The sequence below is a fragment of the Passer montanus genome, unplaced genomic scaffold, assembly GCF_014805655.1.
Source record: "Passer montanus isolate IOZ18808 unplaced genomic scaffold, ASM1480565v1 scaffold30, whole genome shotgun sequence".
NCBI lineage: Eukaryota > Metazoa > Chordata > Aves > Passeriformes > Passeridae > Passer > Passer montanus.
This window is the reverse complement of record NW_024367708.1, coordinates 3,119,519-3,146,834: the sequence shown is the minus strand read 5'-3', so window position 1 is coordinate 3,146,834 and position 27,316 is coordinate 3,119,519. Positions and strand designations below refer to the sequence as shown.

General features: G+C 35.0%; 1 protein-coding gene across 2 annotated transcripts in view; it reads left to right on the top strand.

The window, feature by feature from the left end:
• The window catches only part of KLHL1 (kelch like family member 1), a 186,872-nt gene that overhangs the window by 106,750 nt on the left and 52,806 nt on the right, over positions 1-27,316 (top strand). For both annotated transcript variants that reach the window (XM_039714672.1, XM_039714671.1), the window contains exon 5: positions 14,465-14,677. In XM_039714672.1, the coding sequence (XP_039570606.1) occupies positions 14,465-14,677 (213 nt within the window). The remainder of the gene's footprint in view (positions 1-14,464; positions 14,678-27,316) is intronic.

Here is a 27,316-nt window from a genome sequence, read left to right as displayed (position 1 = left end):
AACACCATTTAATCGATAATGCCCGTAATTATGGACATGCTACTCATGTAATTGAAAGGAAGATAATTTAAAAGAAATGTGTTAATTCTTGTAAATTATTACTAAATAATAGCCTCTAGACAGATGACATTATAAACTAAGCACATTCTGTTAAATTTGTAGCCAGAGCAACAAAAATTATATCTGTGGCTCAAAAAGCCAAAACTATCAGCCTACGAGTGTAACTGCAATTCCTATTGTATCCTGTAATGGGCTTACTATGGAGTTAATAATTAGTGTTTCACACAGAAATTATGCTACATATTTAGAAAATAACAACTTGTACATGCAATCTCTTCCCATAAGGGAAAACTGTCAAAACTGTGGAAATCACTGGCTGTTATGAAATATCTCCTTCTACTTGGAATTGGACCTGTGACAAGATTGTATCAAACCCAATCAATTTTCCATCAGACTTGTGCTTTTCATAAGACTGAACACGCTGATTGTTTTGACTCTGAAGACATGAGCCATGTCTGACACACAGAGCAAGAATTAAAAGTATTGCTAAACTTCTCTTTGACTCTTCTGAGGATCTGTATTTTAGAGTAATCCAAACTTTTTCCTTAAACCAGTTTAATTCAGCTGTAAAACCTATACAGACTTCAGAGTATGATGCTTGGCATAGATTTAGACAAAATCTGAGCAGGAGTTGTGAAATTCCTGGGGGACTAAATAAACATTATGTTAATTAGAATTTGATAGCAATTTTAGAAATATATTATCTTAAGAATTTATTCAGAAGTACACCTGATAGTTTAGCTATTTGCAGTGAATCTTAGAAATGTATTGCTATGGCTTCCTCATGAAAGTTATCAGAATGTATATCCAGAAAGGATTTTGCAATCTAGTTTTTAAATACTTGCAGTTTTCTCATTACAAATTTTATACATATCAGTGTAGATTAATGAATTCTGTAGAATAAATTACTGAATTATAATCCACCTTTTTTTTTAACATTTTGGTAGCTAAATTGCATTTGAATAACATATGTTCTAAACATATGCTCTTAAGTCTTAACATTCTTAATCTGTTATATTCATCAAGACATGCTGAGATATTCTGCAACTGCCTTATTTATTGTATACTTGGTAAAAACCTCTTCTTTTTAAGAAGTGAAATCTGGAATATATTTTGGAATTGCATTACATAATTCAGTACCTCTTATTAAAGAGTTTTGTAAAGTACCTGCTGGAGAAAGTGGATATATATGAAAATACAGATACTTTGATTCATTTTCATTCAAAATGTTGCTGTACAATGAAGCAGAAGTGCAGAATAGTATCTACTGCTGTCTGTTTTTGTTTAACTAAATTTGATAAGAGGCAAGACCTTCCAGAGTTTATCAACACTTCCAAGTTTTCAGTAAAATTCAGAGTTAGCTGAAAATTTGCTTATTTTAAATAAGGTTGTATTTCCTTTGCAGTATCTTGCCTAGTAAAAATTAAAAAAACTTACTGGAGAGGCTTTAAGAGACATTTAAGACACAAGTGACCTTGAAAGAGAGAATAGGATATTACTTCCCTCAAGTCAAGAATAGAGATTTCATCAAATCTATTTCAGCCACAGGTTTAAAAGTAAAACAACAACAAAAAAAGGAATATTTGCCATTTATAGGCGTGTGCTTAAATTGTGTATTTGGCTGCAAGGGATTCTATGAAGGCAAAACCTAAATAGATTCAAACTGCTGTTAAATCAATTGAAGAGAACATCCCAAAGATCTTCTAGGCATCTCATACAGGAAATCACTAAAATCACAATTTTTCAAACTCCGTGATACATGGAGAAGATAGAATATTCACCATTTAAACTCCTTCTAATCATTTCCAAGATTGTATTTGATCACTGGTCACAAATGCATCTCTTGCTTTAACCCTGTGCAGCCCTTTTTATGTACACATTTAACCACTGTGTATCACCTAAATACCTGAATTCTGTGCAAGACTTTATCAGGTATCAATAAATTTATCTGAATAAATACAATTTTAAATATAATGTATAGCTTCTAAAGCATCAGAAGATCCACTACGAAAAATTTAACAAATCCTTATGTCATTTCAAATCTTCATTTTAAAGAATGTTTCTGTTTCTATTCTGCTGTGTTAGGTAGCATAATTTCAGTGTAAATATCATGTAATAGTTTCTGTTTGTTTCCAGAAAAAATATTATATATATTATATATTTAGTTGCGTCGGGTCCTGCACTTGGGTCACAACAATCTCATTCAGCACTACTGTCTTAAGGAAGAGTGGCTGGAAAGCTGCTCAGCAGAAAAGAACCTGGGCCTGCTGGTCAACAGCCAGCTGAACATGATCCAATGTCTGCCCAGGTGCCTGAGAAGGCCGGTGGCATCCTGGTCTGTATTAGCAACAGTGTGGCCAGCAGGAGCAGGGCAGTGATTGCCCCACTGTACTTGGTGAGGCCCCATTTTAAATGCCATTTTCAATTTTGGGCACCTCACTGCAAGGAGGACACAGAGGACCTGAGGCATGTCCAGAGAAGGAGTGGTAAAGGGTCTGGAGCATAAGTCTGAGAGGTCTGGGGTTCGTAGAATAAAGGAGGCTCGGGGATACCTTATCACACTCTACAGCTCATCTGAAAAGAGGCTGCTGTGATGAAGGGTTTCATCTCTTTCCAAAATAACAAGTGACAGGACAAGAGGAAGTGGCCTCAAGTTGCATGAGGGGAGGTTTACATAAAGTATTAGGAAAACATTCTTCACTGAAAGAGTGCTCAAGCATTGAAATAAGCTACCCAGGTAAGTGGTGGAAACATCAACCCTGAAAGTGTTCAAAAGGTACATGGATATGGCTCTTGAGGATTTGGTTTAGTGGTGAACACAATGCTGCTGGGTTGTATTCAATAATTTTAGAGGACTTTTCCAACCTTAGTGATTCTGTATTTCTATGAACTTGAACACAGCATAATGAAAAAATCTCCTAAAAATCAACAGCAGGCCACAGCTGTAAAGTTGTCTTCGCCCCCTTCCCTTTCCAAATAAAGAACTTTCAATCAGAAATTAATGCACATTACAGTTAGTTGACAGTATGAGATTATTTGATGTTAACTCTCAGAAAGAGTGAAACATAATGTCTGTTCCCTCCAAATTTGTAATTTTCAAAGCAGCAATAAAACAAGAATAACTGTCAGTATAATCAATATTATGTGCAGGATGGCAGATGTTTTACAGTTTCATTTCAGTCTGAAATTTGTCTTTTGGGATTTACACAGTAGATTAATAGATTTTCAGTATTAATGTAATAGTTTTTTAAAGTGTTTTATCAAACAACCTAATGTGACAAGTTTTCAGCAGCCTTATATCTTGACAATCACTTAAATACTGTTTTACATTATATACCATTATTTTGTTGGAATGAGTGTGAAAATTCCATTGTTAATGGTCAGACGTCTTCGTGTGAATCATTCTATTTTGTGAAATATTATGGAATACAAAAATTTTAGTCATCTAAAAGAGGGCCTATCTTAATTGAATTTGTATCATGATACTGATTTTTGAGCATTATCCTGGATTTAATAATGTGCTTGAAGGTTGTAAGTGCTGTCAGAAAATGATTACCATATGAGTTTCTTCAAAAGTGCTTATAGTGTGAAAATCTTTGGAAGTCCCCTTTCAGTTGAAAGGTGGTTCTTTCCCAGAATCACATTTGTGTTTTGATGTTGATCTAATTTAAAATATATTCACTTTTTTCATACTAAAATTCTCAGGAATGCTTCAGTTTATGCTGGATGCTAGTTGAAAAGATGAATCAGAGTTCAACAATGGAAAAGAGAGCATATCAGGGAATTATTCAGACACATAACTGAGACCATTCCTGAACTTTTGTCTTTTCACTGCAATGGGTTTTTTGTTTCCTAGAATGCTCTTGGCCAGTATATACATTTTCAATACAGTGATTTATTATAATTTAATCATAAATGCTAACATTTTCATATGTCTCTGATATGATATTTTAAATATTTGGTATTAAATTGTTAAAATGGTTATTTGAATGAAATAGTTATTTGGTTAAAATGACTATTGTCTAAGAAATACTAGCATAAACTACCATTTGTAAATATTTTACTCCTTAAACAAAATTTTAACTGAAATATTCTCCAGAAACTGTGTACATGACATGACCCAAAACACATAAGATTTGAGATGCGTAGTGAAGATAAAAGAAACAGTATTGTTTCAAATCTTTATGGTGTGGAGAGTCACAGAGAAATGCATTTTTTCCTCTATGATCTTGCAATTGCCCATGAATGCTTTTTTATTTTAATGGCTACCTGTTTTAAATTCAAATCTGAAGAACAGAATACCAAAAAAAAAATTCATGCCAGTGCTCTGACTGATGTTCCAATTACCTTTTGAAATACTATCTTAATTACAGTATTTATTAATATTTTATTAAAGTAGAGGCTTTTTTTTTTAGACATGATCTTGCATATGCCTTCAACTCTTGCTTTGTGCTGTATTCCACCACATAGCAAGGCTAAGTAGGGTCAGAATAGGTCAATGGATGATTATAAGATTACAAGTATATTTTTAGGTGCTACCACGAAGAAGAGTGCTAATGATTAAGTATCTTGTTTTCACTCCTGAATGTTACAACATTGTGAATGAATTGTAAAAACAAGACCACAACCACTCAGCCCCTTTGAGTTACTAAAGACCCAAGAGATTATTTTGAGGCTTTCAAGTTTTGGTGCTAATGGGTTCATTAATCAGACTGAGAAATTCATAATAAGAACCAGAATGTATGAGTAGAAGACAGACAAGTTCAAATGGGGTGTTAGACATACATTTTAATGTTCAGAATGATTGCTTCTGAAAGCTACTGTGAAAGTGGCAAATTATCCATCTCCACATGTCTTTGCATTGATGCCTTTATAGAAAGAAATCTTCAGTGAATCAGATGTTTTTAGGCTCAACAGAAGAGTAACTGGGTTGAAACAAAAACTGAAACAATTCCAAGGCAGCTTCCTGCTTTGAGATACTGTTTAACACAAAGCAGAAAGGAATTGCTGATACTCTAGAGAGCTGTGCAGCCCTTCAGAAGGACTTGGACAGGTTGGAGAGAGGAGCTGTCTGAAATTCATCAAGGGCAAAACAAGCTCCTGTGCCTGTACGTTAATAACCCTGTGCACCAGAACAGGCTGGGGGCTGACCTGATGGAAAGCAGCTCTCAGGCCATGAGAAGGACCTGGGGATCCTGATGGACAACAAGCTGTCCATGAGCTGGAAGTGAGCTCTTGTGGCCAAGAAGGCCAACAGAATCCTGGGATGCATGAGGAAGAGCATTGCCAGCAGGTCAAGGGAAGTGATGTTTCCCCTCTACTCAGCCCTGTGGTGAAGCTAACCCTGGAGTGCTGTTTCCAGTTCTGGGCTTCTCATTACAAGAGAAACATGGAGCTCCAGGAGCAAGTCCAGCGGAGGGCTCTGAAGATGATGAACATCTCTGTTATGAGGAAAGGCGCAGGAAGTTGGGCCTGTTCAGCTTTGGGGAAGAGACAGCTGGGAAAGGACTTCATCAATGTATATAAATATGATAAGGGAGAGTCAATTAAATGGTGTCAAGCAATAGCACAAGAGGCAATGGACAGAAACTGATTAGCAAAAAGTTCCCCAAATATGAGAAAGAACTTCTTTGCTGTGCAGGTGACCACACATTTGAGCATGTTGTCCAGAGAACTTGTGGAGTCTCCCTTATTGGAGATATTTACAAACCATATGGACACAATCCTGTGCAATGTGCTCTGGGATAACCCTGCTTGAGCAGGAAGGTTGGACTGGGTGACCTTTCCAACCTTTGCTTTTGTAAACTGTATCCTGTGTTATTACACTGGTTCTAACAGACATGTTCCCATCCTTTCCACTGGAAATCTGTTCCAGAGCTGAATGCTTTAACAGCAAGGAATACTTTTTTTTCCTGAATTTCTGAGTTTTATTTTAATCAGATTTAATTTAGATGAATTTCCTGTTAGACTTGTTACCTTCTGTTTTCCTTGTTTTCCTCTTCTGTGCCTGTAATCAGTATAAATAAGACAGGGGCTCTATTAGGACATAAATATGCTCACCTTTACATAAATCAACATTATCATAAATCAACATGTTATCAACATTATTCTCATACTGAGTGCAAAAAGCAGCACTGCATCAGCTAAGAAAATGAGTTCCATCACAGCCAAAAGCAGTACAGTAGGAAAGAACGAAATGTTGTGCTAGGAGAATGAGAAACTGAGATTGTCATGGTGACTACTTTCCTGAAGTGTTATAATTTAAACCCAGAAAATTGCCATTCTGTTATCTACATGAGAAGGGTTGCATTCCTGCTGTGGAAACAGCACAATTTAAACAGCTGAGGCACCTCATATTTTCCATACTTGGGAAGTGCTAGATCCCTAGCACTTAGACAAGTAACAGCAAACCAAACAATCACCAGAGTTAGCACCAGTATGTACCCAGACTATACAATACTGCACCATTGTGACAATTTGCACTGTGTATCTGTATTTTTGCTACTTGCCACCTTTTAAATCCAAAGTGCCTCTGGATGATCCAGAATACTGATCTCTTCTCCTATTTACTTGAAATTGTGCTGTTAACTTTTCCAATGACAAATAAATCAATCTGGGCCAATTCAAGTCAGACAACAGAATCATAGAATATGTTAAGTTGAAAGGGGGTCTCAGGGATCATTTAGTACAACTGCACAGGTCAGTCCCCAAGAGTCACACATGTACCTAAGAGCTTCTTGAACTCTGTCAGGTTTAGTGTTTTCACCACTACCCTGGGGAGCCTGTTCCTCTGCCCAAACACCATCTGGGGGGAGAACCTTTTCCTACTCTCCAACCTAAACCTCCCCTGATGCAGGCTATTCCTTTGGGTCCTGTCACTGGCACCACATCAATGCCAGCCCCTCCTCTTCTGCTCATGGGGAAGTTGTAACTGCAATGATGTCTCCTCTCAGTCTCCTCCAAGCTGAACAGACCAAGTGACCTCAGCCAGTCCTCATAGAGCCTTTCCCTCAATCACCATCCTTATTATCCTCCTCTGGATGCTCTGTAACAACTTAATATCTTATACTGTGGTGCCCAAAACTGTCCTCAGTACTTGAGGTGAGGCCACCCCAGTGCAGAGCAGAGTGGGACAATCTCCTCCCTTGCCTGGCTAGTGGGGCTGTATCCAATGCACCCCAGGGTTGGCCCTCCTGGCTGCCAGGGCACTGCTGACATTCAACTTGCCATTGACCAAGACCACCAGGTCCTTTCTATGATGCTGCTCTCCATAATCTAATTCCCCTGTCTGTCTGTACATCCAGAGTTATCCCATCCCAGGTACAGGCCCTTCCTCTTGTTGAATTTCATGCAATTGGTGATTGCCCAGTCCTCCGATTTGTCAAGGTCTCTCTGCAGGGCTTCCCTGCCTTTGAGGGAATCAGTAGCTCCTCCCAGTTTTGTATCCTCTGTGAACTTGCTTAGTGTCCCTTCCAGTCCAGTGTCCAAGTTATTTCTAAAGAAGTAGAAGAACACAAGGCCTAAAATGGAGCCATGTGGACTCCTACTAGAAACAGGTTATCAGTCTGATGTCAAAGATGGCACCTTTTCAAGTTAGCTCCCCTAGGACCTGTTCCATGAAGTTCTCATCCAGGCATTTTAGGAACCTTCTTGCCTGGGTTATACCAGCTGTGTGATGCACTCAGTCATTTGTGGCAAGTTGAAGTCTAGGGTAGTTGACTTGGAAATGTCCCTAAGTTCTCAAAGGATAATCCATCAGCATCATCATCCTGGCTAGGAGGTCACTCCTATGGTGACATCTGAAGTATCTGTTTGCCCCTTGATTCTCCCCTAGAGGCTTTCAACTGTGCTGTTTCCAGCTGTGAACTTCATGCATTCTAACCCTTCTATTACATACAGCATCACCCCTCTGTCTCTTCTGCCCTGACTTTCACTCCTGAAGAGCCTGGAACCATCCAACAGGGCACTCCAGTCACAGCACTCATCCCAACAGGTTTCATTTATGCAACGATGTCAAATCCCCGGGACTGGGCCAAAGGTGTCAGTAGACCCATCAGATGTCAATAGACAAAGTGTTGAGTAGATCATCCCATCATCTGGGAGCTACAACGCCCAGATTTTTCTGCTTGCACCAACCTCAGAGCTATGCATTGACCTGATAGATCTGCCTCTTGCTGTCAGTATTTTTTTAGGTCCCCAAACTGTGCTCCCTCATTCTACTAACTTCATTTTGGAAAGGTAAACAAGCAATAACAAAGACCACCAAAAAAAGGAAAGAATTTAAAAAAAAAATAAACAAACAACCCCCCCCCCAAAAAAAAAAAAAACCCAAAAAACCCCAAAACAAAACAAAACAAAACAAAAAAAAAAACAACAACAAAAAAAAAAAACCAGAAAGAAGGAATGAAAGATGAAGTAATTAATATTTAATTTGTTTGCAGGCTGCTGAGTTTTGGTTCTCCTAGATACCATGGTAAGAAGAAAATGATGTTATCCATACATTGAGAACTAATGCCAAGAAGTTCAAGGGTTTGTAGGATGCAGGACCTTCCAGGACAGTGTTGGAAGATTTTTTAAGTCAGGGGGAGCAAAATGTGTACATGTCCTCATCCATCTAGCAAATTGTGCCTGTTTTGTGTGCAGGTTTAGGCTTCTTGAATCTTCTTGGATGTGAAAAAGAATATAGGCACGAGTTGAGACAAGATCTTTCCCCAATACAGGAGAAAAATATAAATTATTCTGACATAGCTTGAAATTTTCAGACAGTTTATCATAATAAACTGTCATATTAGCAAATGTCTATGAGCAACAGCTATAGAGCTGTCCTTAGACTGTGAAATCCCAGAATGCCACATCATATTCACAATAAATTAGACTATAATATAGCTAATTCTGCAGCCTCATATCCTAAACTCTATTTTTTAATGAAATCATAAGATGCAAGTTAAAAAATACATTTTTTAGATAGTGAAAGTCTAGCTTAGTAATTAAGGAGCCTTATACTGAGATTTCAGTATGCTGTATAAGATTGTGCCCATGGACACAGTCTATTCTATCCTTAACCTGCTGTCTCCTCTCCCCAAAAAGCAGCACTTGCTTATCTCTTTTCCCCTGCAAAGTTGAAACAGTGGGATACACAGATATATAGGATCCCTTTTTGAAATGATGATACCAGGCTGGCATCTGGTGCTGGAAGAAACATAGCTCTTTGGATTACCTAGGTCAGATGGAGCTCACCCTCAAGATAAAGTCTGAGATTTGGTTAGAGATTCAGGATCACAGGTTCAGGTTTCCAGATGGAATTTGGGATTTGGCTGGAGAACCAGACCATAAGCATGTTAATAAATACTGGTCCTTTGTCTAATGGGAGTTCATAATGGGCTGAAAAGTCCACTCTCTTTAGGGAAGAAGTTACGTAGTATTGTAAAGGAGGTATAGTCTTATATGATACACAGCTGATACAGAAAATGGAGCATAAAAACAAGAGGTGTGAATTCAGGGTAGCACAGCAGCAATAATTCCAGACTGAAATAGCTTGTGTATTGACCAAAATCAAAATTTTCTTTCATGTCTTATCACTTCAGAAAGTATACTACCAATATAATTTAATATGAAAATCAGATGCATTATTTATTTATTTATTTAAATATTCTCATGAAAACTTAAGTTCTAAACTGAAAGTAGTATGAGCTTAAAATATTATAAACATTAGTTATGTACTAAGTGAAAGCCTAGTATATGGATATCTCTTTCTTGGCATTGGTTTATGTGATTTTAGTTTTTAATTGTTAAGGTCACAGCATCCAAATCACAAAAATATAAAACATTTTAAATAAGACCCCTACATCCAAAACCAAAACACCTGCTAAGCATTTTACTTCCTTGATAACTCTGAGGTAGCAGGTTCACAATAGCTCTCTCAGAATATGACATTGTTTGTCAACATATGAAATTATTTAATATTTTTCAGGTTCTTCATTATAACTGATACATGATGATTAGTGAAATCAATGACAAAACCATCAATGAAAACTAGCTTTTGCAAGATAATTTGATTCCATGTGGAATAACAATCATTACAAGTTAAGATTAAAAAAAACCTAATTTAATTGTGTTGGTGACATCATTATAAAGATATATGGTATTAAATTCATTTTGGTAATAGTTTAATTTTATTAGAGACTTTTTATTCCTCTGATGCACAATATATTAGATACTTGGGCAATTTCTTATCTACCTTTACACACAGATATATTTTGTTTACATGGCTCTAATGTTTACATGGTTCCAATACTTCAAGTTTATTTAATGCTAACCTTGTGTACTGCTGAAAAGGTTTAAAAGTGAAACAGCTCTACCACTGAAATGCTATAATCCCACAGCAATGGTTACTGCATGGTCATTTTTAGAAAGTGGAAGAACAATCAAGTGACACAGCTTTGTCCAAGGGGTTTCAGAGACTGTCTTACTTTACACTATAAGTTACATTTTCTGAATTAAAAGCAAAAATCTACTACTCCACTTAATTAAAACATGGAAAGGCTATGTGAATGGTGCATGCAGAGCAGATCCAGTGCATCTTATGAGACTTATGAGATGGTAAAAACCGATCTACAAAGCTTCTTAAAGTATTAGTCAAAAATTACTGGTCGTGGAGACTCAAACAACTCTGTCATGTAATCTTCAGTATGCAGAAAGGTTCAGTGCCCTTGTTCCCGTAATAAAGACTTATCTGCCCATGAAGACCTAGGCATTCCTGAAAGCACTGCACTAGAACAAGGTGAGAGGAAATGTCCTCCACTTGTGCCAAGGGAAAATGCCATTTGATATTAGGAAAAATTTCTTCACTGAAAGGGTGATCATAGTGTGGAATCACCATTCCTAGAAGTATTCAAAAAACATTTAGATTTCATACCTGAGACATCGTTTAGTGGTGAAGATACCAGTGTTAGATTAATGGTTGAACTGGATGATCTTGTCTTTTCCTGCTGTAATGAATCTGTGATACTATAACTGTGTGCCTCAATTCCTACCTTGCATCTTAATCTCAGGAGAATTTAAAATTTGTTTAATGCATCCTGAAAAGATGTCACAGATATCTGTTGTATCCTGTTCCCTAAAGTGCAAAAAAGAAGACTAGTCACATTTAAAAAAAAAAAAAAGGTGGTATTTTTTTCCACAATTAGCATATGAGAAATTATTTAATGATTTCTGTTATGGTAGAACAGTTAGCCATTGAAATATGCTTTGCTGCTCCAAATGAAATGAACCTCAAGGAGTTAAAACATTATCTGGGAAGATTTAACATTCATTAGTCAGTTCAGGAAGTGCTAATAAGTTGAAGGAGAAAGTTTTAACCTCTGCAGATCAAAAACCTGGATTTTATATATATGTCAGAATTATATATATTGCAATTATATTCTATACAAGGATATATATGGTATATTTATAATATATATTACATATATATATGTATATAACATAATATAAAGTTATTACGTTCTGCAATACTCATGCCCAAGTAACATGAAATTTATGTAAGTCCACATGTTTAGAAAAAGGGATTTGAGCTTAGGTGTTTTGTCTGAAAACTTTGTTTGATTCTACAATCAGTACAGAGGCTGGAATAAGTTCTCTTTAAGCATGTATGCAAATAAAAAACAACTTAAGATGACCAAAAAAACCCTTACTCAAATCTAAATTTATTGTTCTGAAGTTAAAGCTCCTGCTTGGAATGTTATTCTTAATAAATCAAGTTCTTTGGATTCATGAAATGTGTTGCACCATCACAATGCTACTCTATAGTATTAGGTCTTTGGATTAATATGCTATTGCAAAGTTTGATGTTGGTTCCTATTAAGAGGTACAGTTATTTCTTTTTTTCATAATGGGATTTAATGTCAGTTGAACCAGGCTTAATTAAACCTTGTCTTATAAATCATTTAATTGAGAAGTGCAATGAAATCTTGTGAGTTTCATGACTTTTTAATTAAAATTAAATAAGCCAGTTTATGGTTAAGTGCCTCCCTACAATCTAGTTTCCTTACATTTCCAAGCTATTCTAAAATGTTCTAGACACACAATTTAAACTTTATCGGGAAGTAATGGCTTAAAACCTCATTCCAGAAAAATCTACATTTTTAGGGACCTATTGACTTTTATTGTAGCAATTTTAAAAAGAACTGAGTCATGTTTTGATCCAATTATCATTTATGTTAAGGTAGCTTAACAGCATGGTTAATATAGGTCATGACCACATATACATCTTTGATTTTCTGTTGTGTAAGCATCCTATATATGTTGAGTTAAAAAGTAGCACATTGAAACTTAAGTTATACATATCAAACCATTCATACTTATAATAAGCATAATTTTCAACTTTGTCAAATTTATTCTATCTGCACTTACGCATTTTATCTGTAATTACACATTTCAAGGAACTTCTGTCTCATGATTTTGTCATGTATGTGTCTGCAATATTCGTCTTTGCTGCCTTATATAAAATAATATGCAGTTAATTTTTAATAAATATGTTTAAACAGTACATTTCAAAAAGTATTAATTTGGAGAATTAAAAGAAGAGTTTCCTTCTATTGAGTAAGTCAGGCAAGGACAGCATGTGACACGCAAGAGCCAGAGTACAATTCTATTGTTGTAAGTCTTACACATTATTTTCTTGTATTTGTTATAATGCCTTATATTTCAGTTTTTGATGACCAGTCAGTATTTCCCTGGTTCAGACAAAATCAAGCAATTATAGGCAGCATTGATTGGATTTGCATGTGCTAAAAGCTGAATTTAGAGGGTTATCCACTTCTCTCAGTTTTGATGTTCTTAGATTTGAGTCTTTGACTGATGTGTTGTTATTCTTTCCCACTTCTCATCTTAAAAATTCATTATTATTTTTCATAAATTCGATATTGCAACTTACCGTTCCCAATATTGCTTTTTACATTTTCAGTTTACATTAAAATATAGTTGTGGGGTTTTTTTTGTACCTCCAGTATTCAATTACTTCACTTTCTGTCTATAAATTGAGAATATGAAAACACATTTACAATTTCTCCACAGAGATAAAGCACCCTAAAAGAAATATTTGGAGAAAAATATCTGTAGAATTGTGATTCTACTTTGTCCTGTTGATGTAGAATAGGTAGTTCAGGGAGTGCTTAATTCAGTCCTTAGGATTCAGACAACTAAATGCAACACTTTTATGGGGGGTTGTTTGTTGTTGTTTTTGTTTTGGTTTTTGGTTGTTTTTTTTTTTCATTTTATTTTGTTTATATGTTTTATTAGTTTATAGGGGATTTTTTTAAGGTTTTTCAGTTATTCCTATTTTTATTTGTCCTGGTTCTGTCCAGGACAAGGTTAGTTTTTTTGCAGTAGCCAGGAGTGGGACATAACTAGGACACAGACGTCTGTAAAACCTTATGTCATTGCTGGGAGTGGGGGAGAAAGGTCTCTCCCAAGGGAATGGGTTCTTTCTGGTCAAGTAAACACGACAGAGGGATCCATCTGGTGTTGTCTGTTGAGGATAGGGGGAGTAGGTGTGAGGGCTGTGGTTCTGTGTGAATAATTTCCTTTCTTGTCTCTGTCATTAGTATAGTTGCTGTTACTCTTTGTTTTCTTGGCTCATTCCTGTTTCCTGTAATTTATTCCTATATCAACCAGTTAGCTTTACCTTTTGTGCCTCCAATTTTCCTCTCCAGCCCACTGCAGTGTGGAAGGGGGAGGGAAAAAGCAGGAGAGAAGGAGTGTCAGTGGTTTGGAGGGTCTCAGTGGGGCACTGAACCGGGGAGTACCATTCCTAAACTGCAATAGTACAATAGTTTTCAATACTTTGAGATCCTAATTACTGTAAACTATTTGCATGATAGCTGGATATTAAAAATCTGTTCTGAGCAATGTAAAAAAAATAAATCCTTAATTCATGATGTTGATTGTCCCCTCAGCCTTGTCATATATGTAGATGGAAATCTAGATATTTTTAATATAACTATGTGACTGACAAGGTATTTAAGGAATAGTGAAAGAAAGACAGTGAAAATATCCAGGAAAATGTAGTATGAGCATGTAAAGACTTACTATATATTTAATGTGCTCAATTACAACTGAGTTTATAAAAATTTCAAACAATAGCCTTTGTTAATTCTGACAATTTTTAATTATGATATAATCATATAATCCTCATTGTTTTCAAAATATATTTATATGTGAACTACAACTATAGCTGTTGAACTCTAATAATTTATGTTTTGTTTTTCTCTTGAGCTGCAAGGATATGGCAGAGCATACCCATATCTGGGTATGGCAGATACTGACTAATCCTATGCTTTATTAGCTTTAACATGCTTTTTAATTTTTTTGCAGTATTACTGAATCTGAAATACTTTTTTCTTCTCAGGAGAATATAATGGAAGTTATAAGAAATCAAGAATTTTTACTTCTACCTGCCGAAGAACTCCATAAACTTCTTGCCAGTGATGATGTGAATGTTCCTGATGAAGAGACCATTTTCCATGCCTTAATGATGTGGGTGAAATATGATATGCAGAGGCGATGCAATGACCTAAGTATGCTGCTTGCTTATATCAGATTACCACTCCTTCCACCTCAGGTATTTTTTAAATTATGTAATTATCACCATCACAACAAGAACGTCATTGTTATTGTGTCCTTGTGAAAACTCTATCAGTTTACAGACTGCAACTTCTGAATACTCTGTGTGTTTAAAAACAAACCTGTTCAGCATCAGAAAAAATTAGTGATAACCTTTTACCCAGGATGATCTCAATAAACTTGAGGATTGGACCAACATATTCACAAGAAGGGCAGAATTGTGAAACTGAAGAGGAGTAACTGCACATTTCATAACTTCCTAAGACAAAACAGGCAGATTAATAAATATTCTCAGAAAAACCAACAGAATGTAAACAGAACAAGCAAACCAACAACAAAAAAAACCCCCAAACACGTGGGATTTGTACAGCTACCTGGCTGGAGATGAGTCAACACTATGAATTAAGAAAACTCTGTGTTGTTTTACAACACAAAAAATTCTGTCACCAGGCAATATGAAGTTACTATTCCTATAATACCTGGCGCTGCTAAGTCTGCGCCTACACAATTGTTTCCAATTTTGTAATCCATTATTTGAAAGGCATAGGCACAAACTGGAGAAGGTTCAGGGGTTGGCTACCAAGATGGTAGGTCTAGAATGGAGAAGCAGAAGTGGGATTGTTCAAACTAGTGAAAAGAAGGCTAAGCAATGACCTAATAGCAACTTAAGACCTGAAGGTAAGATCATGGAACCACATTCCTGGGCACACCAAAAATGTAAGAGACAAACACTCTTAACTTGTAGATGGACAGTTCAGGTTAAACATTGACTGAGGGAGGAATTACTTGGACTGCAATGAACAAATACCGCGGTGTTTTTAAAGGTCAGGTGTGCTTCTTCATTGAAGGTTTTCCTGAATTAGCTAGACCAGATCACTAAATCCAGTGTTGGCAGAAGCCCTGATTTGAGTGAGCAGACCTAGTTGACCACTGGCAGTCATTTGGATCTCTCTCCTATGAATGCTTCTATCAATCTGTGATTCAGGCAGCTAAGTAGCAATTCTTTTTCATAATTCCATACACTCAATTGTTCTCCTTGCAATTAGTGTGCTGGGCCTGGCTGGAGTGGACTTTCTTCATGACAGCTGATAATGTGCTGCGCTTTGCACTTATTAATAAAACAGAAGGTGAGAGTAACCCATCCTGTTAATAGATCCTTTGGGGCAGATTGGAGTGAAACAAGGCTGAATGACTGGTGTTTTTAAACATACACATGTAGGCTTTATTGTAGAACAATTTGGTTGCACAGAAAAACTGATATATAACTAGTTAAAATATAAAAGCATAAAAATAGCACTTAAGAAAATTAATTTTCTTAAACATTAAGAAAATGTTTAAGAAAAAGAAGGAAAACATAAGAGTAGAAAGGCCTTACCACCCATAGGCCTCAAGACAAGACTTGTTTGAGGCAATTTTGATGTCTGTTGAAGTGATGGTCACCATCTTGGTCAAAGTGACAGTTTCAGACTTGATCACCAGGTGATGGAGGAAATCCCAGTGAAATCCACAGCACAGGAAAGCTATTTGGTTTATATCCATTCAGGTAGGAAAGCCCGGGTACCTCCCTTGGAGTGGGGAATTTCAGCTGGATGATGCAATGTGGATCATGGGACACTTCTGGAGTCTTTGACACCTTCTAAGATACAGCTGCTTATTTCATCAATGAATTTGGGTTCCTTAAGGCCCATTATGGCCCATCAACAGAGACTGATACCTTCAGGCTATGTGTGAATGCCACAGTACTTCCCTGAAGGGGAGTTATCACAGCTGAGTCACTTGAGTAAGGACAGAGACAGAGTAGTGTGCCTCTCAGGATTTCCCTCTGTCCTTATCTGGTTCAACACCAGCTGTAGCCTGGGGTGTCAGGTGTGCTCTCCCCCTGCACCTGAGAGGTTACTTTGCACATCAGCAGCTTGTCCCCAATTGTTTGAGCCGTCATCATTCCAATCTCTCTTCCAGTGTCACTTCTGGTGTGCCCCCTTTTTCTCATCTCAAGTTCTCCTCACAGTCCAAATTCTGGTTAGTAGGCATATTTAGGGAGATGTGGGTTGATGGTTGCAGATGAACAACTGTATCTTTGCAGTTTTCTACAGAGGGCAAAAGTCCTCTTTCTCCTCACAGTCCAAATTCTGGTTAGTAGGCATATTTAGGGAGATGTGGGTTGTGATGGTTGCAGATGAACAACTGGATCTTTGCAGTTTTCTACAGAGGGTAAAAGTCCTCAGATGATTTTAGCAGTGTTTAAGCCATTATCCATTTCAGTCTTTACATGTTTTGGATGACTAGGGCACTGGGTACATGAAAAGAAAAAGGTTTAAAAACCTTTTTAAAGATTTTTTAAAAATCTTTTTTAAAAAATGGTTTTTAAAGCTTTTTAAAAAAATTTAGGAAGATATGTTTTATAGTGATGTACTGGCAATTCTCTTGAACTTTCTGTTCTATTTAATCTGGAAATTAAGTCTTATACACTCGTGCTGGTCTGTAATTGAGAACTGCATCATAAATGTGTCAACTATAATGCTAAAAAAGCAAGGTCTTTTTCAAATTAGAATTAAGATATAACGGAATTTCAGCAAAAAATTATTGAGAACTGAAAGTGAAATTTTACTTTTCATTACCAAAAGGGTATTTTTTTCTTTCTGTGGTTTGTACTTAAATATATATCAAATAAAAGCCTCTGCCATTTTCATTGCACTGAAAATTAACTGAAGATTTCTCTGGAAAGAAACCAGGTCAAAATTAGGAGCTCATCATTGGACCTTTGGAAAAAAAAAAAAACCAAACCAACTATCTACATTCCTTACTTTTAAATTCACTTAAAAAAGAGGAAGTCAAAGACTACAGAAGTTATTGACAGACTGGAAAGATTGTACTGAGATCCACTTAAAATGAAGGTTTAAATTTATAGTCTGAGTTTCCATGATACCTCATTTCACTCTCAAAGTGCAGTAATTATATTGGCAATGTAGTCAGACTTAAGTAGTACAATATTAAACTATGTAATTCATAATCCAGTAGATAAATTTAGGAGAAGGCAAGCCAGTATTAACTTGTTAAAAGGAAACTATCATGAAGCTGAAAATTAAATAATAGAACCTGCAATGTTGCCATAGAAACTTTTTTGCTTCTTTGATCTTCCTGGAACCATCTTCTAAACTAAAACGGTTCATATTTCTTCATTCAAGTGAAAAAGGAAAGACGAGTGTCTTGGCTAATATAAGAACTTATTTCATGTTATAATAGGTAATAATACAGGTAATAGTAATATTATAATAAGAATACTTAATAATATAAAAAAACCACTTTTTAATGTGTGTTCCTATTGAACACATAGAGAAAACATAATTTATTCTCATTTTTATTCTTAAGGGATTTGGAGAGTGTGAAAATGTGGTGGCATCCTTGAACCTTGTTACTGCTGAAGTTTTTTAGGTAATTTATTTGAATTGTTAATTTACAAGCTTATAAAATATTTTCCCTGTGACTTTTGATAGCATTCTTTACAGAGAGTAAGTTAAAAAAGAAGTTAAGAAACAAGCAAAAACTGTATTAGGAGGACCTTTTTTCAGTTATTCAAAAAGTATAAGAAACTACTTTTGTGGCTGAATGGTGCCACTGTTGTCCTCAATTTTCAATTTTTGAATGCATTTTAAATAAAACCCTTTTAATGTTAAAAAACCCCAAGAAAATTAGTACATGTAAAACAATACAGAAACACTACAGATAATTTATTTACAGGGGGGTGTGTGTGTCTGTGTATGTATTTTTTTACATGATGTGATAAACATATATATAATTGCAGAATCAAAAAAAAGAATGCCTGAGGTTGAAAGGGACTTCTGAATAACCTGTGGTCCAACACTTCTGCTCAAGCAGAGATAACCTAGAGCCATTTATACAGGACTCTGTGTAAACAGTTTTAAATAATTCCAAGGATTCTGCCAGTGCTTAGTTCCCTAAGAGTATTAAAGTGTTTCCTGATGTTCAGAGGAAACCTGCTGTGTTTCAGTTTGTGCCCATTGACTCTGGTGCTCTGGGCATCACTGAAAATAGCCTGGATCTCTCCATTATGAACCTTCTCTTCAGGTATTTATGAACATTAGTAAGATTTTCCAAAGGCTCCTCTTTTCTGGGATAAACTGACCCAGCTCTTTCAGCCTTCCCTTATAGGGGAGGTGCTCTGGTCCCTTCATCATCTTTGTGAGCCTTCATTGTATTCTCTACAGTATGTTCATGTCTCTCTTGTACTGAGGAGCCTAGAATTGGAAACAGCTCTCCTGGTTTGACCTCTCCAGTGCTGACTCTAGGGGAAGAATCAGTCTCCTTGACTTACTTACAATACTTTGTGTGATGCAGCTCCACATATCATCTGCCTTCTAAGGCAAGGGCACAGTGCTGGCTCCTGTTCTGCCAAGCTGCTTTCTAGTTGGGTGCCCCACAGCATCTATTAGTGCATGATTGTACATTACACATACGCATGCATATACAAATATTCATAAGAATTTATTTCATTCTTTATAGTAGAATGTAGTTAGGAACCCTTTTCTTAGAAGTGAGAACCTATAGTAGTGGAAAGATATATCCAATAAAATACGATTAGAACAGCTGAAGGTGTTCTTACCTAGTTCCCTGATGACTTGTGATATAGTGGTTGCCATTCCCACCCATCAGGGAGCAAAACAATTCATCTAAATCCTCACTAATTGTGTACAGACAAAAGTCTAACCTTGTCTGCAGCTGAAGCTGAAACATTAACTTCTGCCCATGAAGAAAAATGGCATAGAAGAGATTAGGTGTATGTCACCAAATTCTCCTTTTCTTTCTTTCCACATTTCCCAAAAGACAATAATTTATTCTATGTTTGTATCTCCTGTTCCCTGATTCAAACTGTACCTTGAAACACTCAATGCAATGCAGCAGCATAGTTGAGCCTCTGCCTGTTTTGATTACTAATGATGCAATCACGTTTACTAAGATGAAAAGCTGTTTTTTGCTATTTGTAACATGCAGTGTAATGTATCTGTTAATGTTGATGCTACAGCATGAGCCAAGAATGTGTGCAGCTACTGTTGGGCAAAACATTATTTTTATGGTGTGACAAGTTGATAATGATACCTGGGCTGCTGAAGGAATTTGCAAGCAAGAGAAGTTAACACGATACTGAGTACCTCAAATAGCGTGACAGTAAAGATGAGGATGTTTAGTGTTTTTGAGCGAAGATGTGCATGATGAAAACAGCACAAATATTTCCTTATAGAAATGCTTAAATTAAAGTTAATTTGTATTCCACCGGTGTGCTGGGTTTATAAAGGCTGTTATCTGCATCTGCCTGTAACAGTAGATCAGTAGATCACTGGTTTAACTAGCAAAGTTAAAAAATAGCATAAAGCAGAGATATTACTGTCTTTTCCTCTATAACACTTTTAACAATATCACTTTCAGAGGCTTGCAAATCACATCAGTAGGATAATGCATAGTCTCTGAGTATTAAATACATTGTGGCTCAGATCCAGTGAGTCTGTTATAGGCATCTAAATTAGATTTCTTGCCCAGGAGCAGAAACAGTGCAGTCCTTATAAAATGAAGTACTTAAATACTGTGTAAGCCACTGGAGAGGAAGTGAACAGATCCACATGGGTTCTCTTATTTTTACAGAGATGCTGTAGGTAAACTGTAGGAAGTACTGAGCCTCTAAATCCCCTTAGAATTCACACATTACATCTCACTGTACATGATCTTAAAAATGTATATGAATTTACATATAATAATTGACTAGAAACCCCTTAAATATTATCTTAGATAACTGGTTTTACATGATTATGTAAACTTGTAAATTCCTTCCACAACTCATCTGGCGTTTGGCAAAGTATTTATTTGTGCTACTAAAAACCCCTAATTAACCAGTTGTCAGGTTCATTAAGTTTTGACCTTTTCATTCCACATATATTGAGCTAGAGGAAACAACTGAAGGTCCCTTTACTTAACAAAAATGGAGGGCATCATTCTATGTCAGACAATCTTTAAATTTGTCTTTGAGAGCAGTGTGATTGATAATATGAAATGAGAAGCTTCCTCAGTACTCTAACTGTCTGCAGTGTCACTAAACAAGTGCAGCTGATAAGAACTCACATCTGAGTAGAGTTCCAGGCTTTTAAGGTTGGTTCCTACCTACTGGTCTGGGGTAAATATTAAGGGTGAGTATAAACTCTGTCAGCCTCCGCAACATTTTGTGAATTCTTTCAATCATTTCTAAGTAATTGCATACCAGGAGATTATAACTTGAATCTGAAAAGTCTAAAGGTATGATTCAGTTTCTTGTTCACCTATGTGTGCAGGCTTCTACACATCAGCTAGATTCCTAACCTCTCAGTATAGGCAATGAAGATCTGGTGCAATTCCCAGCACACAGGAGCAAACCTGTCTGCTGATTTGACAAGTTCCATGGATTTTCATGCTGCCTGGCTCCAAGCAATTTTTCTAGAAACATTCTCTTCTAAATCCAGTACTATATTTACTGGCTTTGTGTGGATTCTAAGACACCTTGTGGCACCTCAAATGGTTGGTTTTGTGCAAGTGGCTTAAGCCAATTAAACCAAGCAATATTTTTTAAGAAATATTTATGTTACTTCCAAGAAAAGATAAATTAATTACTTTAAGAATTAATAACTTCCCAGTGCACAAAAAATAAATTTCTGGCAAGCTTCTAGGATGATCTCCATATTCCTCTCTTAAATTATCAATGCAATAAAAATTTGGGCTTGAAATTTCAGTTGCCTTTATAATGACAATTAGTTGAGTATAGCCAGCAGAAACAAGATAAGCTGTTATATCTTCATTTTTCTTATATATATAAAAAGCTAGCTTTTAACTTTTTTCTAGCAGCTTCTCTGGGTGTACCTTCTCAGCTGATACTTTACCTGAACAAAGATATGATACTTCAATGCAGTGTACAAGATACAGTCCAAAGGATTTTTTTGCCTTTTAGATAGTTCTACAATTGTGTAGATGAATGACATGTGAAAATTTGTAAATAGTGAAAATGATAACTGCTTAACACAGTTATGTGTGACCTTCATTTCCAAATACATTTTATTATCAGTAAAGTTCAGTAAATACTGGTAAATATCAGAAAATTTCAGTAAATGCTTTGAAGTTGTCACAAGGTGCTGTTTAAATAAAAGCATGTGACAACATACTTCTATAATACTATTTCTTTATCCAACACCCAGGAAACTTATCTGACTTTTATTCAGTTTCTCACGATATAGTGAGCATATGGTTCACTAATAAATATTTCAGGGTAAATTTAACTAATGGAAGACTGGATTTCCACTAATTAAATCACATTTTCACATGGTCATAAAATACAAACTTGGCCACTTAAATTTATTCTGTGTTGTGAAATATTTAGAACAACACATACATATCCCCATTAGAATGTATAGACTGTGTCCATATGAAAACACATATTTTTGAATAAAATAGATTATATTAACTAAATAATCAATTAGAAGCTCTGGTCATATAAATAAGAGGATATCTTTCCTTGACCTTTGAAATAGCACCATTCTTAAATGATTTGCATTCGTAATAGAGTTACATTCACATAAAACGATGTCTTCTATTTTGAGAAGGTCTGTTTTGCCTGTTGCTTATGTTTTTTACAAGGTCATATGACCTGTAGTCTTTTTTTTGGTAGGTTTATATCTTTTTCTCTCTTACTGACTGTCAGATTGACAGTTATATTGTTGTGTGTTGCCTCTGGCTGGATGCCACTCTGATGCCAGTACTTCTGTGCAAGGCTCATGAATTGAGGCAAGTTTTGCTGCTAGCTGTTGATGTTCCATAAACCATGCCTCCAGAGGTCATGCAAATATAACTTATTGGACATAGTTAGGATAAAGATCAGTCACTGCTTTCAGCAATTGTTAACAACAGGTAGTTTTAGAAGCAAAAACCATTATTGCTGTTGATGTCATTGAAATCTGTCACTCTTAAGTAAAGAAGGAAAAGGGGAGGGCTATGAAATGGCTTGGGCTTAGCCTCTGTAATGTTAAGTCCCTATTTTCTTTAGTGTAGTGCTCTTTTCTGCTTTCTTCCTTGTCCCTTAGATTGATTCAGCATAATAGACAAGCACAAAGTAAGACACATTTTCTTTTCTAGGTTTTTTTTTTTTTAGTTGAGTCCTCAGAGATTGTGAATGCCTTAAAATAATTCTTCCTAAATTCTTAAAGAATTCTTCCTATTCAACATTCGTAACATTTAAACATTGAATATACTGTCTGGAAAAGGTGCTTAAATACAGTCCCCCTTCTGTGATGTTTTCTTATCTGGTTTTTTTGCCTAATTCTAAGACTGAAAATCATATTTGAATCAGGAAGACATTATTTATGGAAAAAAATTGCTTCTTTTATGTTTCATTTCTTTATACTTATTCTCATATTAGAATTTTATAAAAGTTACATCAGTTCTGGCAGACTACAGCTTACTGCAGTTAAGAGGTAACTACAGTAAAAAAAAAGCCAGTAATTTTCAAATATGGGCTGTTAGTTGTTATTTACTGAATAATGTTTGTATTCCATTTGTTAGCATCTGTCCTACTTTTACCTAATCTCCTATTTATCACTTTTAGAAGAAAAAAAATAAAGAATTCAGTTCAGAAGAACTTGAAATAAAGACATCTGTCTTCAAACAAAAGGAGACCAGCCAACATTTTAAAATGTCAAAGGCCAACCTTTTTGTTGCTTCTAGTGTTGGGGTATTTTTTATATTTTCTTTTATTTTAAATGTGATTGGGGTTTTATTAACTTTTGTTTCACTTTCTTTTGAATACAATTTGACCTTTTGAATACAATTTGACATTTTCTTATTTCTTATGTAGTATTTTAATACTGTGGCAAAATATACATAGCTCTTGAAATTATGAACTTAATTTTTTTCCTCAAGGAGTAGGGAAAATAACGTGAAAGGTAGTCTACAGGACATTAATCATACCTAACTTTATCTAGAAACTTAATGTTTCTAGATAAAGACATTAATCTTACCTAACTTTATCTAGAAACTTAATGTTTACTCTAAGAAGCAATTTATGTTGAAATAAAGATATTTTTCTTCATTTTCTGGAGAATAAGCATACCATGATGAAGTAAAATGTAGATCTGGGCATCAGTAGAATTGTGTAGTAAGCTTGCATCTTAGATTTTGGTCTTCTTATTTCAACCTCTCTGTAAAATACATAGATTGATAAAATTGTCATGAAAATATGTTAATGGAGGCAGAAGCTGGGGTGGAAAGGTTTAAAACAATTTCTCTATTCTAAACTGAATAACATATGAATCCATAATACATGTGGTTGATAAGTCAATTGGTCAAATTAGTACCAGTTTCAAAGACTCCTGGTTGTACAGGGAGTTCAACAAAAGTCAGTATGTGTGTCAAAAAAGTGTGCATATTTATAAATTAAGATAAAATTTTAACAGTGTCATAAAAGATAACAGGGGTTTACTTATAGAAAATAATGCTGAAGATTATAATAAATGAGATTGTTAAATCATAAGCTTTGGAGAAGAGTTAATGTTGTGAAAGTGATTTCAATACCACAGTTTAATTGCTTGCCACAGATGCTACCAATGAATGTTCCAATTCCATTATGTAGTTTATTTGAGAGGAAGGGGGGGGAAAATAATTTTCTTTATTTCTGTATCAAATGTACAGCCTCAGGGAATGTGTATGTACATGGCTGATTGTTTCTCTAGTAAATTCTTTAGAGTAATCTAATAGTAAGTTAAGGAAAACAAACTTCAGTTATGCTATATTCATATTTTTGGTTTGGATTTTGTACCCTAATGGGGGGAAGGAATAGAGAGGACTTGGATGTAACTGAAGGGTAGAAAGCCAGTTTAAAATTTCTTCTGAATATGAAATAATATTTAATGTGTTGGGAAAAAGGAATTACAAATTAAATGAATACTGAACACATTTCCTCTGCCAGTGACTGTGGTCATCAAAAATGCAAGCTTAGCAGATGTCAGAATTTGGATTTCAAACAGAAAACACAATTAGAATTTTTTTCCTAAATTTCAGTCAGAGAATAGTCATTATTACTGCTATGTGACTGATCTTTCTGCAATATATTATCACCTGCATGCATACAGAGATCACAGACTTGCAGGCAGACTAATGAAAGTCTGTGGTGTCTAAGCAGTAAATCATGGTGTACATTATTCATAATATAAATTATTAGCCATATGTTTCAAGGAAGAACTGGTCTTTCTTAAAGATCCATAGTCTGCTGCATCTTATTGCTGAGGAGAAAATAATCTTTGTCTGAGAATACAGAAAACAGAGGGATTTAGTATAGTCTTTCTTCTTGAGTTGGTTGAGCAGCTGGCTTGACTAACACATCATGAATAATTTAGTCCATAAGCAACACAAATATTGAATTTCATATACTGAATATTTGTTGTACTAAAGAAAAATGCCTGGAAATCTCTGTGCTAAAAAAAACTTTACTGAAATCATTAATTAAACATGAGTAAGAAAAAAAGAACTTAAAAGAGATCCAGAATGTTCAATGAGCTGAAAAAAGATGGTAGAAAAAAAATGAGACGTGCTAAATTTGAGGTATAATTAATTGCAGATATTTTCCATTATTTTATTTCTAAGACAAAATATTGGAATGATTGTTTTAAAAGTGAGCAAAACATCAAATAATAAATTAGAAATAAACTTTTTTTAAAAAATTCAATATAGGGCTTCTGATTACAAGTCAAGTGAGTAAAGCAGATGGTTATCTTGGATTTAGCTCAATACATTCAATTCCTAGCAAAACCCAAAGGTCTTTTAATAATATTGCAAAGGTCCATATGGATCAAATGGAATTTAGTAATGGAGTTGAAATTTCAGGTACATACAGGATCAGTTTGAGGCCCTGTGTTCTCTATGTTTAGAGGTGCCCAAAAAAGTTTACAACTTCTAAACTTTTTTCATTGTTTAAAACCTAAATGGGAGACTGAGGGGATGTTTAAGTGTTTTCATTTTCTTTATATGAAATGTACTTGCAAATCAGGATCTGTATAATAAATGTATAAATAATTATAATTAGTGCATAATAAATGACACTATTGTAATGTATAAATAATTATAATTAGTGTATAATAAATGACACTATTGATAATACCTCAGAATGCAAAAATTGACAGAAAATTCTATGACTGAAGTGCATTTTACTTTCAAGATATAGTAATTTAAAATAAAGAGTTAAGGGATATGTATTTTTGCAGTAAATTCACAAGTATACAATTCTTGATGTTGCACCTTCTGTTATGAAAAGCTAAGGGGTTTTTTGTGTACAAAACTGTCCCAATTTTTAAATTAATCCATAATTTTTGGTTTTTTTTAAAATGATGACTATTCAAAATTTTAGTCTGAATTTTTAAAGGTTTTTAAATTTATTCTTCTTCTCTGAGTATAATTCTTAAACATTGTAATAATGTTAATGTTTAATAAATAGTCCCAAATATTTTCTCACATAAGCACTGCAAACATGCTGCTCTTCATACTCCTGTTCTCTTAGGATTTTTTCATGGATACTTAATTTAGTATGTATAAAAATAAGATTTGCTATATATTTTTCCTTTTTGAAAGTATTACTGATGACTGAAATATCTTGCACATTTTACTTTCCTTTACCTTTCTTTCTTTACTTCATTTTTTTCAACAGTTAACAATATTGCTACTAGATATCACTTACATTTCTAATGTAAGCATGTAATTAATACCTTGCATTGTCAAGACAGCCATAATGATCTTATACTAAAATCTATTCCTTTCCAGAATAAATGTTAAGCAGAATATTTAGTTGATATTGAAATAGGAAAAATTAAAGTGGTATTGAAAGAAGCAAACCATACTTTAATTCCATTCCCCAGTACCTGTGATTACTTTTCATAACCTTATCCCAGCCAAGACCAGCAAACTAGTAAGAAAATACTCTGTAAATTTTCAACTGAATTTACTTAGGTCACTGTTATGCCTATCCCATAAATTGAAAGGTTTTTAATAAAGAAGTTTAAATACACTAAACAATAGTCTTTATACTAAGAGAAGTGCTATCCAACAGATGTACCTCAGAGTTTATTCCTTTTGTAAAAAAAGAAGTAGCACTTCTTGGGGGACTTTTTTTTATGTTTGCAGTGAAACATAAATAGCCTGACTGATTTTTCTTAAAATGGGTATATTTATATAAAGCTTTAATCAGAATAGCAATTAATTAAATTGAAATTTGCAGCTGCAATAATGTTACAGGTATTTTCTTCAACTATCTTATAGTCAGAAAATACAAAGTATCAAGAAATTTATTCCTTTCACCACATTAATCAATAGAAAGGCGTGTATTCATATGGTAATATTTTGATGTAGGAATCATGACCTCTACCAGCTTTAGACAGATAAAAACTCTTCAAATTGGAGCTTTGTCCATAGAAACACAGCATTTCCTAACATCTAGAGCAGCTTGAGCATGGTAAGAATTTGAAAGTATACTGACTATTTTTGTAGAAAGTTTCAAAGCAGTATTTTTATTCTTTCCAGAAACTCATATAAACTCTTTATTTGCTTTTCATTTTAATCTGTACAA